A 19,016-nucleotide genomic window follows, 5' to 3' on the forward strand; every position below is an offset into this window, starting at 1 on the left:
AGGATTTTTTTTTATTTTTTTTGCTCTATTTTATGTTAATTTCCCTGGCAAGCTCCCTTTATCTGAGGCTAATTCAATCTGGCCAGTGTACATCCACTCCCCTCATGGGTGTTCAGCTTTGAGGCGCTGACAGACGTTTGGATTGTTCCCTCCCCAAACACTCGGCAGTCACGGCTCGCCGGAGCCCCCCGTGTCACATGGTCAGCCGCAGCGGGGGCCCCCCCGATAAACTCTCACCATGACATGAAGAAGCCCTCCGCAGCTCAACGCAGTCAACTGCTCGATGCCCTCGGGACGGGGACCCGTTCGCCGCTCGTCTCGCACAAACAAGAACACAAAAGGAAGGTTGCGAGCGCCACAAGGTCTGAGCACTCGGAGGATATTAGCTCCGCTTTCCCACTCGAGCATGTCGGCAATCTCGCAATTTCAGCGTCCGAGCCTTTGGCGGCGGTGGGCGCCCCTCTCCCCCCCCGGGCTGGAAATCACCCAGCGTATCCGTAGCCGCTCCACGGAGCATCAACGGCGATATACGACCGGCAGACGATGGTGTTATTTTCATGATGTCGGTCCGCCGCGTCGCCCGGGGGGGGTTGGGGGGTCGTTGTTAAGCGTGAGAGGATGTCAGATGCACGTGTTACCATGCTTGGAAACATGGCAGCCCAGGTGACAGTAGGAATTTAAGAAACAAAAAATTTGAAAAAATCCTGAACCGATTTGATCAGAAGATATATATATATATTTTTAAGTGTACTCTTAAATTGAAGATAGACAATAGAAATGCATGAAAAAAAACCTCAAAGAATTCTTTCCCAAAAACACTAGTCAGGTTTTCATCCAAAGTTTTGGAATTTTTTAAGCGAATTTACCAAAAATGCGCAAAACGGACATGCAACTTCTGCCCGTTTCCGTCTGCTCTTCTTTTGCGAATATTGAGAGGGGACTCCGCCCCTGTAGGTGGCGGTGTACACCATAGAGATGTGATCCACCAGTATTTTGAAAGAAGAAGATACGTTTTCTTTTGTAATTCTTGATAAACCGTAGTGTTTCTTTTCTATTTTCCATCTATAATTGCATTAATATTCGCTTCTTTAATTAACTCTTTGACTGCCAACCGTTTTCAGAAAAGGGATGCCGTGGGTGCCAGCCGATTTAAGCATTTTTGACTGATCTTTCAAGGTCCACAGAAAATTATGTGTTTGGACTATGGAAACACACATACTACCAAATGAAAGATTGGACTCTCATCTTTCATCAGAAAAAAAAGTTTATTTCTACCTTATTCCGTTTTTCAGTAATCAACAATAGAAAATGGTTAGTTTCACCTCTGTTTTGAAAAAAAAACGTCTTTTAACGTCTTTGGCACTCCTCCATAGGATTTTACTAAACGTTATTTAACGTTTTTGGCAGTCAAAGAGTTAATTCCGAAAAGATTTCTGTTTTGGCGTCCCCCCAAAACATACCTTACTTTATCTTCCGCCATTGCTTTGTGAGTACAAACGTACGTGTGACGTGTATCCGGTCTCAGCGTTTATTCGCAAAACCTGTTTCCATAGCCAACATTTGCATTTTCCTTTTTTTCGATACGCTTCAAAATCCACCCCCTCTAAAGTGTAAAAACTTTTCTTCTTTTTTTTTTACGAATTTCGGGCCCTTTTTTAGAATTTCTAGTGTTTTTATTCAGTTTTATTTTTGCATTTCTTATGAATACGAATAAAAATGCCTAAATGGAAACCCAACTACTGATAAACATTAAATATAAAATGTAATGTCTTACTTCGCGGAGCCGATCAATTACGTCATTGATGGATCAGGCAAATTATTACATTACAGCCGAATACCAATTTTGCATAAAATGCAAATGTATATAAAATCGGATAGTGTCCTAGCACAAAGTGAGTTTCCAAACTAACAGGAGAGACAATGCCCGGAATATTAGCTTAGCGCTAGCTAGCTATTACGACAGACACAATACGGATGGATTCCAAACTTTATCGGAAGTGGGGAAAAAAACACTATGGGTTCTGCCATTGGTCAGTGTTGGGCGAGGGATCCTGGTCGCTTTGTTTACTTAAGAAAAACATAGTATGTTTAGTTGTCAGACATGACTTCACAAATGTTGTTTTGAAAAATATATATAATTTTACTAACATTTACAAGATCCAAAACAAATTTAACTGTGGTTGTCGGGGTGGCTAATAATCCCTTTTTTTGTTGTTTTCCACCTCAAGCCGCAGCCGTCCTTCAAGTGATGCTTGACCATTAACATGCCTGACAGAAATGGGGTTTTTTTTCTCCCCTCTTTGTTTACTCACTTGTGCGGGATGCGCCGCAGCATTACGTTCCAACAGATTGGACACAGCGGCATGCGGGGACACCCAGAACTAATCGGTTTCACACTCAGGTGACGGCGCGTCGCCATGGAGACGAGCTCGCTCCTGTAATGGGGAAGGAATGCAACTCGATAATTGTCGCTATATATATATATATATATATATATATAAATATTTTATTAATTAATTTTTTTTTTTGTGGCGAGAGTGATCGGTCAAGAGGCGACGCGGCGAGTCTGCATGATGGATGTTTCTGGGAGAAGAGCCATTATTCCCATCAGCTTGCACATTTCAGCCAAGTCCGGCGTGTCTGTCCGAGCTTGGCCGAAGGGAAGAGAGAGAGAGAAAAAAAGAAAAGGCCCGCTTGCAAGCAGATGGATTTCATGAATTTCATTTCCTTGCATACTCCTCATCCGCCTCCTTCTTCTTCCTTCTTTGCGTGTCGTTACAAGATGATGTTATGTCAGTGGAGGAAGTCTTATGGGAAGTGGAAGGCAGTCCAGGTCACGTCCTAATTTCTCATTGTATGATTTGTACAATAATAATATTTTTTGTATTTTTCCTGAATATTTTTTGTTTTTTTAAACAATGTTTTTGTATGACTCATACCTTAGATTTGTGTATTTTTTTAGGTCAGTATATTGTCTATTTATACCAAATTTTCCAATTTTTGCAGGATATGTTTAAATTTTGTTGCACTAATATCCTTTTTTTTTTTAAATCTATTTTGTCAACTTTTCTTAGACATGTTTTATCATACTTCTATGTCATGTCACACATATATTTTCCATAATGTTTCCATTTCCCCCGAATATTTGTGTATATTTCAGTTAATAATAATAATAAAAATAATAAGTTTTTAACCATTATTTTCGAATTGTTTACCTTATACTATTGGGCTGAGATTTGTTTATTGAATATTAATGAATAGATATGATTCAAGGAATATCCAATATTTGTATCTGATATTTGTGTTGCCCCCCCCCCCCTCTATTTTTTGGTCCTAATATCTTTTTATCTTTTATATATATTTTTTGGACAATTATTCTTTTTTTTTTTCATAGGATATATCTTATATACAATTTTTTAATTATTTGCCTTATTTTTGCAAATTCGCAAATATTATCTGATATTTGTGCATTATTTTTAATCCATTATTTTCTTAATTTCTCAAGTTTTCCTGTATCTTGGAATTGCTTTACACTTTTGTCAATTTTTTTTTTTGAATTTTTGGTTCCCCCTCTCCCCAATATTTGTGTAGTTTTTGTCTAAAATGTTTACCCCCCCCACCACCCCCATTTGTTTATTTTTTTTCATTTAATATTTTTGCATCTTGTAATACCGTTTTAATTTTTTAAACATATTTTTGTATTTTTTCCATGAATATTTGTTTACCTCATCTTGTATTTGTGTATATTTTAGCCCGGTGTGCTCACACCTTTTGAAAAAAAACGGGAGGTGAAGCATTGGTAGCAAGCAGATGGACTTCATGAATTTACTCCTCCTCATTCCTCCTTCCTCCTTCCTTGTGTGCAATTACAAACCGGTGTTATTTCTATGTAGGGAGCAATATAGAGTCTTGATTAAATTTGTTTACACGAGTCTCCCCTGAGATAGTGAGCAGATTTGTGGAGGTGGTTGTGCATTTTAATGTAAGCAACACCACACAGGTCCATTTGTATTGGAAGAGACCATCGCAAAAAATAAAATAAAAAAAACTGTAGATATACGAAACAATGTAATCTCTCTTGATAACCTCTAACTATAAACACCTAATAAGAAAAAAGCCAAAATATTTCCAAAATGTAAAAACAGGAAACTATCTATTCTGTGATTGGCCGATCTGCGCTTCTGGTTTGACGATGCATACAAATATTTTGTGCATCTAAAATTACTCGGAGCAATCAAAAATCTGCCGCATCCCATTGATGCGCCTTCTGCGCCAAGTGCGGGCTGGCCAGATGGCGGCGGGCAGCGCACGTGAGGGTTCTGCTGGGCTCAAGACCGTGGCCTGCCACGGCAAGATGGCGACAGATGTCAGCTGACACAATCGCCATCACGATGAGGATGTCACTTCTGTGGGTGTTGGTTTGTGACATCCCATTGTTGTCGGTGGTGAATCCTCAAACTCATCATTGGATTTTGACGCCATGCTAGCCCATGCTAGCCCGTAGGCAATGAAATTTGTTCATTTGGTGTCGCCAAGCTGTCCAGCATTTCTTTTGGACACATTCCTTAGTAGGAGTTAGCCAAAGTCCAAAATGGCCGACTTGTTTGTTGACATGGGTTCTTGAGACTTTTTTTTTTTTGTACTTCCTGTCACCACAAAGTGGGGCATTGAGGAAAAAAAATGTATCTCTTCAGGGTGTCGTCTTTGTTATACGCACTCAAGTTTGAACAAGATATGACCTTATGACCTTGTGGTGGTGAGTTGTCAGGTTTTCGTTCACTTTCCCGAGTTGGGATTTGGTAAACAAATCTCCGCTTTCATCCAAACTCGACAACTTCCTGTTTGTTTACCAATTTATATTCTTTAATCTTTATGATTGTTGCGTTCGTGTTTTTTTTTTGTTTTTGTTTTTTTCAAACTTTCCAGAAGGATGTTAAAATGCAAAGCATCCATCATCATAACTGATTTGCCAATATCATCTGCTTTTATGTACGTTTTTTTCTTCGCATGCTGCATTTTATTGCACAAGCTATTATATATGTATATATATAAATATTTACCGTTGCAATATCTTTTTATTGCCTTATATTATTGTGTCTTGTATAGCTCTTCTGCAACACCTCATTATGTATGCATTTAGACGTAAACATGGGATTTTTTTTTCTTTTATTATTGTATATGTTTCAATAAGTTGATAGTAGCGATATGGCTACATCCTGCTGCGAGTCTTTTTTTTTATTTTTTATTTCGCAATATGTTTGCAGCATATTGCGAAAACTGTGGATTATATTTTCTTATACTGATACGGTGTCTGGCTACTTTTGACATATTTACTGTACAGCGTGCCAACCTGTGCACTGCAAACTCAAGTGTGCGAGTCCGACCCCTAGCTCGAGCCCAGAATGGCTTTGGCGCATGCTGGAAAATCATTTATCTGGCTCCACCCCCTCCCCACCCACGCACCCAGCAGATGCTTTCTGTCCAGTCGGCAGAAAGCATCTGCTGGCCGATGATAATAGGCGACCCACAATTGATGCAACTGGAACCACGTAGCGCAAAATAAAATGAAGAGAGAATGTCAGCTGCCATCCCAGAAGCTCCAGTTCCTTCGTACTTGTCTGCTTACAGCATGTCAACCGTCTTAATGAATAAATCCTGTGTGTGTGTGTAAATGTGTGTGTATTGGGAGTATCCATGCGCGTATACACACGGCAGTATTTACAGTGTGTAGTCATGGCCCAGTCTTGTTTGTATTCCTCCCAACGCAGCACCATTTTCTACTATGTAATATTCAGTCTGTCCACATGCATGCTTCACATTTTTTTCCTCTCCACTTAACAGTTTGTTCTCACTATCAAGTGAGCTTGTTAGTTTGTGCATTATTTATTAATTTATTTTTTTATAATTATTTATTTAGTTAGTTCACAGGGTTGCACATGTAAGAGCTGGTGAAAGGTCGAAGTTGGTTTTGTTTGTTAGTGAATAGTTCTAGTATCTGTTGTTTGGTTAGCTTTGTTAGTCGGAATGCAATGTTTTTTTAGTTTGCGAGTTAGGTTATTTCTTTTATTAGTTTTGATAGTTTCTTCCTATGTTTTTAGTCTGATTACACAAATATAAGAGTAGTAATGAAAGGGCCAAGTTGGTTATTTAGTTATCTAGACATTTAGTTGTCCGTTGGTCAGTTAGCTTGTTAGCTAGCTCGCGAGCTCGCTAGTTACAGTACACAAATGTAGCACGTTGTGTTTTCTGTTTGTTAGCTTGTTAGCTAGCTAGCTAATTGCATTACCCAAGTGTAAGAGTGGTGATGAACTGGTCAAGTTAGTAGTTGTTTTGTTTGTTGATGACTTGTTTTAGTTTCTGTCCAATGTATTTGTTTGGCTAATTAGAAAGCTAGATTGTTTTCCCGCTCGCTAGCAAAGTATGTTACACAAATGTAAGTATAGTGATTAGAGCTTCTGATTGACTCGTATGGTGTTTTGAAACAGGGGATATTGCGCCACTTTTGGCACGCGGTGTAAATGCAGATTTAGCTGGCCAAAGTATGAGACTGCAACAAACCATGTGTTTCTTTCAGGGTGTTTTGGATAAACTCTTATTACTCTTAATGAGGCCGTGTTTGTGGGCACGTAAGAGGGTCAATTCCAAGCATTAATGATGAGTTTTCCTTGGCCGCTGAGCGAAACGGAGGATGAGGAGGAAGCGCGCTCATTAAAACAAATAGCAGGCCTGGAAGCCGCGTCTCCTCTCCTTGGATATGCTCGGGAATCTCGCCTCCTCCCCCCTCCAGTCTTCCGGAATGGAGCAGTTCTCTGAGTAAAGCGTTCGAGTTGACAGCTTGGAGTGGACAAAAGAAGCTGACAGCTCATCTTCTCGGGCATCATTCCCTCGCTCCATCACTCCTTTTTTTTTTTTTTTTTGTCTTTGTTTTTTGGAAGGGGTTCTTTGGCTTCCATCGTACACACACACACGCACACACACACACACACACACACACACACAGCTGTCAGAAAAGCACCAGTAGGGATTTATCTCCGAGTGGACGCACATTCAACTTGTCTGCCCGTGTGAAACTGAGTTTTCATCCCTCAGCACAACATTGCTGCAAAGGGTGTTCCCCAGGGTTCCATTTCCATTCGGGTTTACTTCCATTGACAATTTATTTTACCGCCGCCGTCACGAAAACGAGCCGCTTCATGATCACAAACATACAATTGTCGGAAGAGTACTGAAGCCACGTGCTGCTTCACCAAGTCTAAAGACCTTATTTGGTCGTTACGTAGAGGCCTGTTTAATGTCATTATGGTAGTACTCCGAGAGCTACGTTTTTTTTCTAGGTAGCGCTAAAAAGTTTCGAACCATACTATACTACTTATTACTACCACTGGATGTGTTCTGTATGATAAAGCTGATTGTGAATTCTGAAGCCAATCTGCGTCGCTGCGGGGTCAGGAAGGATAATGGAATGGAGGGCCAGAGCGCCACTCAGAGGGGATCCGGGTCTTTTCTATTAACTCCAAGGCCAAGCGGAGGGGAATCCGGCTTTCAGCGCTCAACCCATGAAAACCCGCAGCACTCGGCCCAAGCTCAGACGGCGAAGCGGCGGGTGAAATGGGGGAAAAAGATGTCCCATGGGGTCCGGCGGTGATTGAGCCAGCGTTACATCAGCCTGCGCTCGCCTGATAACATTTGCTCTTCACAAAACACAATTTTTCTCATAGCAGGTGCGAAAATAAAAATCGTTTGTTTTGATGGACAAGCACATCTTAACTGTATACGGAATTGTGTTTTTTTTAAATGACCGGCTAGACTATTACACAGTAACATAGTTGACTGCTGGAGTTCTCACTGTTCTTGGGTTCAGGGAGATTTTTTTATGGAACGGAACCCCAAGCAATGGGCTCCATTTTGAGAACCACAAATTTGGTAAAAAAAAAAAAACAGTACTAATGAGTTGTTGTTGTGGTTGCAGGTATCTCCTGGGGACAACCAAAGCTCCGGCCTGCTGCTTACTCCGGGCCTGAGGTGGGGACAGACACCCATCAACCAGCTGACGCCCTGGGACACGGACGAGCCGCCCAGCAAGCAGCATCGGGATGGCGAGGCCACAGGTAATGCTCCAAAATCAACAGCTTTTTTTGAACAAACCACTTTGATATATGCGTTTTGAGTCTGACCATGAGTGAAAATGTTAACTACTACATTAGCTTTTTGTGCTAGCCGCTTAAACAGATTCTTAGCTGGCGATATTGAGCAGCTTTAAGAAGGGGAACGCAGAGTAGAAATATAGACTGCTACGTTAGCTTCTCGCTTCATCACTAGCTAGCTTGTTGGCCGCCGATGACTACTTGCTGTATGCTACATTAGATTTTTGTGCTAGCCGCTTAAACAGATTCTTAGCTGGCGACATTGAGCATCTTTAAGACGGGGAGCGGCAAGTAGAAATATATATAGACTGCTATGTTAGCTTCTTGCCTCATCTCTAGCTAGCTTGTAACCGCCGACTGACTACTTGCTTTATTCTGTGAAAACATGCGTTATTAAGTAGATTGCAATCAAACTGTACTTACTACCATGGACTGCTAATGCTAATGAGGCTTCTCAATGTTACAGGTTGCTACTTAATGCTTTTGTTCCATTGTTATACTGAGCTTTTTTTTTTCTTTAACAAAGCGGTACATGTTAAAAAGGCCTGTAATGCTTATAGTTGGTTTTACTACCCAAGTCAGTAATATCTCAAGCAGCTTTTTTATGAACAAAAGACTAAATGGCTTTATAGCCATTAGCCTGCTAATGCTAATCAGGCTTCTCTCTGGGTTTTTTTCTTTCTTTTTGTTAGTTTCTTTTTAAACGTTTATTTTTGGTAGGTTCCTAGCTCCTGTTTTGTACCTTTACTGCTAGCTTGACAGGACTGTCAGGCAGTAGCCTACTATATCGAGCAGCTTTTTGTGAACAAGGGACAGACAGTACGTACGTACTATTGTGGCCTGCTAATGCTAACAATTCTCACTGTTAACTAGTTCTGTTTTGGTCGGTGTGTATGTCTACGTCCTATTTCCCTTATATATGATTGCCGCTTTTTACAACCAAATAACTTTGTGCTACTTTGGCCTACTAATAGACACTCCTCAGTGTAACTGCTTGTATTTTGTTAGCTATGTACTTTCATGGCCTGCTGTTGACGCTTGGTTTTACTTTGCTAGATTTCTACTTCCTGGTTTTGCTCCATTGGCGCTATCTCAGCTAGTCAATCAAACAGCTTTTTTGTCAACAAAGGTCTTTACATACTAGTGTGAGCTGCTAATGCTATTCTCTGTGGTCATGCCCTATATAATGTACACACTTGTTTTTACGCCGCACTCACTTTACACGCACGGCCATCTTGCATAATGTACAAACAGCTGCTTTTTGTTGTTGTTACATAAAGCAGGCTAATCGCGCATATCATTATACAAAATGTCAAGATGGTACATGCAAAGAAACCACCTCACTGGTCTTAACAGCCCACGTCAAAAGTGCTGTCGACGGTATAATGTCTGCTATTCATGCCCTTGTCTCTCCTTCCCCCCCCAAGTCTTATTGTAATGAAGCCACCCAGAATGACTTTGCCCCAGAGCGGTTAATTTCCTTCTCTGACCTGCCGCGACTCACTCAAAATGTCTCTTTTAACAAGAACAAGCAGCAGACAACTGAGGGCTCTGATACAACAACCTCGGATTTATTGATTGATTGACTGATTGATGTTTTTTCTGTAGTTATTCATTTTGTTATGCCAACCTGGTAGCAGACAGCAGAAACCCCGCCAAAATAAAGGCAAATAACAATACGTAGATATCAACTTGTACATTGTGATATAGTTGCTCAGTTATGTAATACGTTACATTACATCATAGCACATGGTGGATAAAAGGTTCAAAACAGGCTAAAAATAGGTGCGGCGATCATGTGCAGAATTGCCCACTAACTTTTTGTACAAAGATATTAGCATGAATGAGGCACGTTTGATTTTATTTTATTTTTTTTTATGTGCTCTAGTTATTTGGGGCAGAAAATTAAAAAGTGGACTAAAAGTAGTGCGCACATTGGGAACGTAGAGGTTGATAAAACTGCTGGAATGCAGAGTGCGGTTGCCGGGTGAGCAAAGAGCAAAGATTGGGTCTCGGGTCCCGGCAGTGAGTGTTTTATTGAGGAATTTTTCCGTGTGAGAAATGTCAAGAGTCATGTCCATGTAGCGTGTTTTTCAAAAAATAATAGTCGATACCAAGCAATAGTTTAGATGTTCAGTTTAATGACAACATAAATGGTATAATTATGATTATACCATATAACTCTTTGACTGCCAAAAACGTTAAATAACGTTTAGTAAAATCCTATGGAGGAGTGCCAAAGGCGTTAAAAGACGTTTTTTTTTTCAAAACAGAGGTGAAACTAACCATTTTCTATTGTTGATTACTGAAAAACGGAATAAGGTAGAAACAAACTTTTTTTTCTGATGAAAGATGAGAGTCCAATCCTTCATTTGGTAGTATGTGTGTTTCCATAGTCCAAACACATAATTTTCTGTGGACCTTGAAAGATCAGTCAAAAATGCTTAAATCGGCTGGCACCCACGGCATCCCTTTTCTGAAAACGTCTGGCAGTCAAAGAGATAATGTCCTTTACTAATGTAATCTTGTGACTATTTCATTGTATTTATTGCATTTGTCCTTTTTTATTTTTATTTTTTGCTAATTTAGTCATTTTTATTTTAGTAATATTTGTAAATTCACTTCACACCAGTTGAAATATTAGGTTTAAAAATAAATAAATAAATAAATATATTTATTAGAATGTAATACAGTAAATTGGGCCCAAAGAAATTTGCCGGGGCTTTTTTTTCTCTTTTAAATCTGTCGTTTATTGTGTAGTCTAGTAAATTCAGTCAATTCAATTCAATCCTTTGGAACCCTCTATTGATATGAACTGGGCAAAAGCCAGGTGGGGATGCAAGACAGCACCACCTGACTGACTTTTGACTTCTCTATCAGCACCTCCAGCATCATGAATAATGCTTCTTTTAGACTTTGGCCCTTTGACTCCGCGGTCAGTTATTTTTAGAAGGGGGCAGGAAGGCATCCTATGGCAGGGAAGGCATCATTTAGGTCCAATATGGTTGTGTCTTCCAGGCACACCCAATGCACGAGCGCCGTAGGGTATGAAATGATTGGCTCAGAGTGTGCGGATAAACACACAGTGGCATAAAAAAAAAAAAAAGCGCAAGCAATGTGTTTGCTCTTTGCTAAACTCTCATGATGATGTTGATCATACACAAGTGTTAATTAAACATAAGGGAGGTTGTGTTTTAAGGAAGAAAAAAAAACAACATCTGCAGCCTTAGCTGTCAGTAGTGCAGCAGCCGGACGATTGCACAAGAATGTTAGAAAATCGGATGAAAAAAATAAGCACGATGCAGAATTACTTTTAAAGCCTAAAAATAGCCTAGTAATAACGCCACTATATTGCAATGGTGAGAAATATACTCCAAAAACCATGGCGGACCTTGTGTATTGCTTTGATGGAAAAGAAATGTTAGAATTTGCCACAAAAGTTTTTAAATGTGTAAGACCACAAATTTATTAAGACTTCAACTCACTTTTTTGTGTTATAAAAAAAATGTGTACAATATTTGAAAGTAATAATTTATACAGTACAGAAGTTTTTTTTTTTTCAATGAGCAAAAAATGTCTAAACTTATTTTGCGAATAAAAAAAATATGATCGCATTGACTTCTATTTAAAAAAATAAAACTTTACAAACTTATTATTTTAATTAAAAAATTGCTTTAAAGTGATTTTTCTTTTTTAAACGGTTAGCAAGATTTGTATGTAGCCTCACTTCGCCAAGTCGCCGACAAAAGAAGCGTCCCTCGAAGGCATGCACGAGCGAGCCTGAGTCTCAATCATGGCAATTCGTGATGTCATGTGATTATAAAACTCATTAGGTGTGATAAAGTCAGGGATGTGGTCCAGTTTTAACAAAATAGCAGCACTAGCAATACGTAGCTAGAATTAGCACACATTAGCCACATTGTCCCAGCTTCTTTGTATTAGTGTTACAATAACGCTAAATGTTAGTAGTTATATATATTTTTTTTTGGCAGAATGAAAAATTAATTAAAAAATCAGGAAAGATGATAAACATAGCTGTCCAGCAGAAATGTTGCTAATTTTAGCCGCACTATCAATACGTAGCTAGCATTAGCATTGTAGACAATCAAAATCAGCCACAATATCACAGCTTCTTCATATTTGTGTTACTATAACACAAAATTTTATTAGTTAGATTTTTCATTTTTATTTTTTTTTGCAGAATTTAAAATCAATAAAGAAACAGCTGTCGAGCAGTTTTCTATCACTCCTTTCAGCTGCCTGACATCCCTTTACTTGGCATCGCTAGTCTTATACCCAGTTGTTGGCAAACGAGGGATGGCTATTTATGTATTTATTTATTTATAGAGGCGGCTATTCCAACAGTCTTTCTTGGCAAACTCCTGAAGCACATGCTAACAGGCTAGCGTGAGGCTGTAGCGGTGTGCTGGGGAGTTCTCGCGATAACATCCTCAACGGTTAATAGTAATAAAAAGGTCGAAATTTCAAGTGCCTCCCAAAAAAATATGTTGATAATTCAAAACAACTTTAATGATAAGTAGCTCTGTATGATCCAAAACCCCTTTTAAACAGGAATAAGCTATACATGTCTGTTGCTTATTGGAGTCTCCAGCATTTGTGATGTCAATATAAAATATTTGTGTTGGTGTTGTGTGTTCACCATGCACTTGTCCAATGACATCTGTTGTGTTCCTCCATGTTTTTTTCCCTCGGTTGTTCCTCTCATTTGCCACCCGTGTGCACATAACTAAGCCCTGCGCGCAGAGGGCCGGAGTGCGCTTGTGATTCACGGTAGAGTGCACGTCAATTTGGAGTCCTCTCAGGCTCTCGTCTCTCATCCTGTTTGATTGTCTAATAGCCGACTTAAAAACCTTCCCTGTCAAACCCGATTCACAGCTTTGTCAGCGACTTACTGAAAAAATGGCCGACGACAGATGCCGACCTGACATCCTCATAGCCACCTGAACCGACTTTCATTCCTTTTGTTGGGTTCTTGTGGCGAAACCTACAGATCTTTTTCAACTAACCTTCCTTGGTTGAGCAGTTTTCCTGTGTTTGCCTTGCAGGTCCCGCCTGGGCGGCGCCGGTCGCCGCCGTCAGCCAACCCAGCCTCCTCCCCCACACCTACGCCCTCCCCCATCTGCCGTCCTACAACCACAGCGTGACGGCGCAGTCGCCCATCATCGGGGTGACATCGGTGCCACCCCCCCATCATCAGCACTCCCTCATGACCGCCCACTTCCAGCTGACCCCGCAATCCACCCCGCAGCCGCCCGCCATGGTTCTGAGCATGCCCGGCCAGCCGCCCTACGCCACCGCGCCGTCCAACCACGTGGTGCACCCCAGCCCTCACGCCATGATGGGCAACGGCCACTTGAGCGCCCACCACCCGGGCCTCATCCAGATCACCAACGGACAGGGGGCCGGCGCACACGCTGCGGCCGCCACGCACGCCCCGTCAGCCGCGGTCGACAATCAGGAGGGTCTTAACGGGCTGCAAATGCTGCGGACGGTCGGGATGGGGAAGTACGAGTTCAGCGATCCGGGACATCCTAAAGGTAAGCAAGGAAGTGAGGCTACTATGAGTAGACGGGAATGTTCCAGATCTTGGTTCTGTAATTATTATTTTTTTCCCGTTAGAAACGCGTAGCCTAAATCCACTGTCAGATTTTTGAGTTTCACGATGTTGTAATCCCAGCATGCTTGTAATTGAATTATTTGGTTTACTGGGTAGCTTTGGTTTAAAGGGGACGTCAACGTTAACTGAAGCAACCCCCTTCGCTCCCGGCAGTTTTACTGGATTTTGCAAGGCCCACAGATATTGTGTTCCATTGCTATAAAAACATGGAACCTACCAAAAGAAAGATTAGACTCTCTTCTTTCATCTGGAAAAAAAAGTATATTTTGTATCTGTTTCTATTTTTTAGCGATTTAGCATTAGAATATAGCTAAGTTTCATCATTATTCACAAACCTGTTGAAAACACTGGCAAAGAGAGCTTGTTGCAACATGGCCCTGGCTGATCTCTTATACTCTGCTGCCACCTGCTGGCCGTTTTTGGAAAAACTACCATTGCTTCAAACGTTCTCTTCAGTTCAGAGGCTGCCTTCTGTATGCTCTAGCATAAAAATAAAGTTAAAATACGTTTTTGGGAGTGAAGGACGTGAAGTGTTATAGAACGTATTTACAAGTTTTGGGGTTTGAATAAGTTAATATTACATTTATAGAATATGAGTTTTGCAGCAAAATCCAGCCATTTCTATCCATCTCAGGGGGCGGCCATTTTGCCTTTTGCTGTTGACTGATGGTGACATCACAGTTGCTGAGCAGGCAACAACCAATCACAGCTCACCTGTTTTCTGAAGCTGAGCTGTGATTGGTTGTTACCTGAGACCTGAGCAACTGTGATGGCAAGTGGCAAAATGGCCCCCTCCTGTATATCTGATATTGATTAAAAACTGTTGGAGTTTGCTGCTTAATTCATATTCCATTAACACGATATTAACCAGAATACCATATTTAGACTAGCGTGGCTGCATAGAACATATTATTGTCAAGAAATTTTGAGGGGTTGACTTCCCCTTCAAGAAAGTGCTGCTTTATTTTTTGCTAGATAGCTAGTTGCGCTGGACTAGAATTTCTCACCGTGGCATTTAGCGCATTTTACAGCAACCACCGCTGTTTTCTTAAGACGGAACCCAGATGCAGCGGATACAATGAAAACAGCAGAGGCCCCAGTATTGAACCCTGTGGATCACCATGTTATACGTGTGAATTCATATTGCACATATTCGTCCAACCATTTTTCTTTTTTTGCTCGACAAGTTATTATGCATTCCTCAATCTGGGACTCAACTCAAGTATTTGTACTAATAAACGGTGACTCCCCCCGGATCCAACCAGTCTGCACCTCGCCGGCATCGTTTGCGAAGTTGATTCTCAGCCCTCGAGCGGAATTTGCCGTCTGGTTTTAACCTTGGCGTTTACGACGCAGGGACGCACGCGTCAGAAACAGATGTTCGCAATTCCCGGTACAATTTTCACATTTAATGAAGCTTTTCATTTAGGTTTAGATTGTGTTCACCCCCCCCCCCCCCCCAAAAAAAACACACACACACACTCACTCAACCCCCCTCTCGCCACATCTCCGACTCATTGCGATCAATAAAACAAAGGCAAATGAACTCGTAGATTGCAGAAAAGCAATTATTTTGCGGCCTGCCCGCGCTACATTGAAATGAGACTGTAGGTAGAATTGCAAACGGATAATTAGACAGGATTGTCGGCTCGGTCTGCTCTCTATAAAATGAGAATTTTTGCTGCCTCCGGCGTGTTGAATAGGCTGTCATGATCCATTAAGCCTATACGCGCACGGCTGCGTTGACCTCCCGCTAAGAGGCCCACAATGTTTCGGCTTGACGGCTGTTGCGGCGTCATGCCACGACAACGCGTCCGCGGAAAATTCCAGCCTGAGGGATTGTAAGCTTCCACTATTGCAGTTTATTACATTTTCAATCAATGAACCCAAATGGCAAGCGGCACCTGCTAACATGCTAAAATGGGAAGATATCAATAAACCTCCAAATCCGACAGGCCACAACAAAAGACTGAAAAAAAAAAAAACGCCTGGCCGATGACGTCTCCAGTCCTTCCAGTTTCAAGTGATGTCATCGCTTTTGAACAAGTTGCACGCCTGAGGACACTCCGCCGCCACAGTTCGCTAGTGACGCCAGGGCGGAGCGTTTGTGGCGTTTGATGGCAAAGGGGCCTGATCTCGCAGATGCTGACGGCACTCTTAACCCCCCACACACACACACAACAGGCCGCTAAGTGTGTGTGTCTGCCTGATTTTGGGTGTTTATATTTTGTCAGATGACAGCCTGCAAACAGCACGGCGGCAGAAATTGCGCCCCGTCTTTTGATGCGGCTTCGCTTCAAAGGCGGCAATTTGTCTTCGCTCCGCTTCGCCGAGCACATTTTATTCTTTGTGCTCACGTCTGCCGATACGTGCTCGTGTCAGGATTCACGTCAGCCGCTATCGTGGGCACCTGACCGGCAAACTTACAGTATATGGACAGTCTTAAGCCACCACTGGATTTATGGTTTTGCATTGCTGTAATGAGTGATAAAGTTACAAATCACATTGACAAATTCTGAATTAGTTGAATGGTTACGTAAAACAACTAGTGTTCATTTGGTCATATTTTTCACCTGACTTAAATTAGACGAGACTAAAAAACTCATTAATAAACTATAACTGGGACTAAATCCATATGCATTTTGATTAATGAAAATAATAAATTCATAAAAACTGGACTAAAATGAACAAAAACGAGACGAAAATGATTTAATTTTGTAAAATAAGTGACACACCTTTTCAAATCAGCAGCTAGCAGGTGCAACATGCACAATCAAATAAGACGGACAAAAGGTGGATTCACGGTGAAAGGTTAAAAACAAAACAAAATTATACTTAGAACGTAACATTAATCCAACATTCCAACAATAATGTTAATCCGACCGCTAACTAATGCTGGCTAATTTACTAGCTCACGGAGCCATATTAGCACTTGTTGATATACTGTAATTGTGTGTCAAGTTGTTTTTCTTCAAAAGGATGAAAGAAAATTTGATGTGAAATAGTTTTAGATCCGAAATGTTCAACATAATCTTCTGACAAAAAAAATATACACGGGTAAAATGATTGTCTTGACTAAAACGTTGACGAATGAAATTCTGTTTTCGTGGACTAAAATAAGACTAAAAAGACTAAAATGCTAGATTCATAGTCAACAAAAAATGGACTAAATAAAACCAGGATGCAGTTGACTAACTGATCAAAACTAACAAGCGAGATTAAAACTGGACAAAATTTAAAAATGGTGGATAAAATTAACAGTAAAAACAGCTAGTATTCGTTATGGTTGATTGCATACGTGAGGGAAAAGGAAAGTGCAGCGTATCGTCTGCTTTGTGTGCACTTTTAACTTCCTCTCCCGCTGTGATGTTACAGTCGCCGCTCTATAATTTTGCCCACCTTGTTTCACCGCCCACAGCGGGCGCTCCCGGTAATACCCGCCTGTCGACGGCGCACACGTCCGCCTCCTCTTTACGTTTGAATTTTGTTTTTTATTGTAACTCAAATAAGCGGTGCGGCTGACTCGGACAAACTCTGCTGCCAGCGGAGGTGACTGACATTGTTGATTAACGGGCTCGTAAAGAGTGCGGGGCGCAGGCCGGGAGAGTATATTGAGCAGTTGAAATCGATGCTGGCGTCCTGATGAATATCCGCCACGGGATGCAAGTGTTGAGATCAGCACGGGCGGACTCTGAAACGGAAGGGATATGAATACATCTAACCAAAGACAAAAATATGTAAATTAGGGAAATTTTGCATTCTTTGTTTTGGACTTTGTGTTATTTGGTATTTTATAGGCAGCCCGCCAGGCCTACAAACCACTAGGGGAAACCCTGGTAGAGGTAGAATTTAGTTTTAGTAGGCTAATATTTAAAAAAAAGGCGTGTTTATTGGCTGACATATCTGTCCATCAAAAGTGTCCATTTTGTTTTGACACACATTCCGTTTTGAAAAACAAGACACTTAACGTTTGCTTCCACCATTATTTATTATTTTATAGGCAGCCCGCCAGGCCTACAAACCACTAGGGGAAACCCTGGTAGAGGTAGAATTTAGTTTTAGTAGGCTAATATAAAAAATGAAAAAAAGGCGTGTTTATTGGCTGCCATATCTGTCCATCAAAAGTGTCCATTTTGTTTTGACACACATTCCGTTTGAAAAACAAGACACTTAACGTTTGCTTCCACCATTATTTGTTATTTTATAGGCAGCCCGCCAGGCCTATAAACCACTAGGGGAAACCCTGGTAGAGGTAGAATTTAGTTTTAGTAGGCTAATATTAAAAAAAAAAAAGGTCGTGTTTATTGGCTGCCATATCCGTCCATCAAAAGTATCCATTTTGTTATGACACACATTCCGTTTGTGAAAAACAAGACACTTAACGTTTGCTTCCACCATTATTTATTATTTTATAGGCAGCCCGCCAGGCCTACAAACCACTAGGGGAAACCCTGGTAGAGGTACAATTTAGTTTTAGTAGGCTAATATTAAAAAAAAAAAAAAAAGGGCGTGTTTATTGGCTGCCATATCCGTCCATCAAAAGTATCCATTTTGTTATGACACACATTCCGTTTGTGAAAAACAAGACACTTAACGTTTGCTTCCGCCTCAGCGCTTTTTACTGGTCCTTTGCTCACACGCGAGCGGCAGAGACGATCACATGCATAAGTGCACTCGAGGAGCCACCAGGCCCGCGTTTAGACATCCACACGCGGTGACACGCAGTGACACGCGGCCTCCCCCGGCCTGCCTGGTGAGTTCATCTTCCAGTCAGCTCGCATCAGACCTCATCGGGGGGGGCGAGGAGCCGCCACGGCGAACGCAATTAAGATGCCCCGCCGGGTAAAGATCAACGCAGCGGTTTGCCGTTTAAACGTGTATCTTAAAAGAATCTGGTCAAATAAGACTTTACATTACTGCAATAAGAGTTTTCTTTTTAGTTGAAAAGAGGAGATATTGTATGTACATTGCAAAGAGCATCCAAGGTCTGCTGACTAACACGGCAGCTGCTCTCACACCTCGGTGCTAAACATGGAGCTCCCTCATGTTCACTAACATACAATTGTTTATAGTTACTTGGAGCGGAGTGTTGCGAAATAACTTCAGGCAATGAGCCTCATGACATTATTAACTAGGTAGCAGTTATCTGATACATTTTCATGACAGCGGTGAGCTTAATCATTTGATTTAGATGGTAAATGGGGATGGTAATAGACGGATTTTAAACTGATTGG

General features: G+C 41.2%; 1 protein-coding gene across 3 annotated transcripts in view; it reads left to right on the top strand.

Annotated features, from left to right (window-relative positions):
- Positions 1 to 19,016, top strand: part of klhl29 (kelch like family member 29) — a 179,337-nt gene that overhangs the window by 90,182 nt on the left and 70,139 nt on the right. For all 3 annotated transcript variants that reach the window (XM_077553143.1, XM_077553142.1, XM_077553144.1), the window contains 2 exons: positions 7,970 to 8,108; positions 13,211 to 13,702. In XM_077553143.1, the coding sequence (XP_077409269.1) occupies positions 7,970 to 8,108; positions 13,211 to 13,702 (631 nt within the window). The remainder of the gene's footprint in view (positions 1 to 7,969; positions 8,109 to 13,210; positions 13,703 to 19,016) is intronic.

This window comes from Vanacampus margaritifer, chromosome 19 (genome assembly GCF_051991255.1).
Source record: "Vanacampus margaritifer isolate UIUO_Vmar chromosome 19, RoL_Vmar_1.0, whole genome shotgun sequence".
Lineage (NCBI taxonomy): Eukaryota > Metazoa > Chordata > Actinopteri > Syngnathiformes > Syngnathidae > Vanacampus > Vanacampus margaritifer.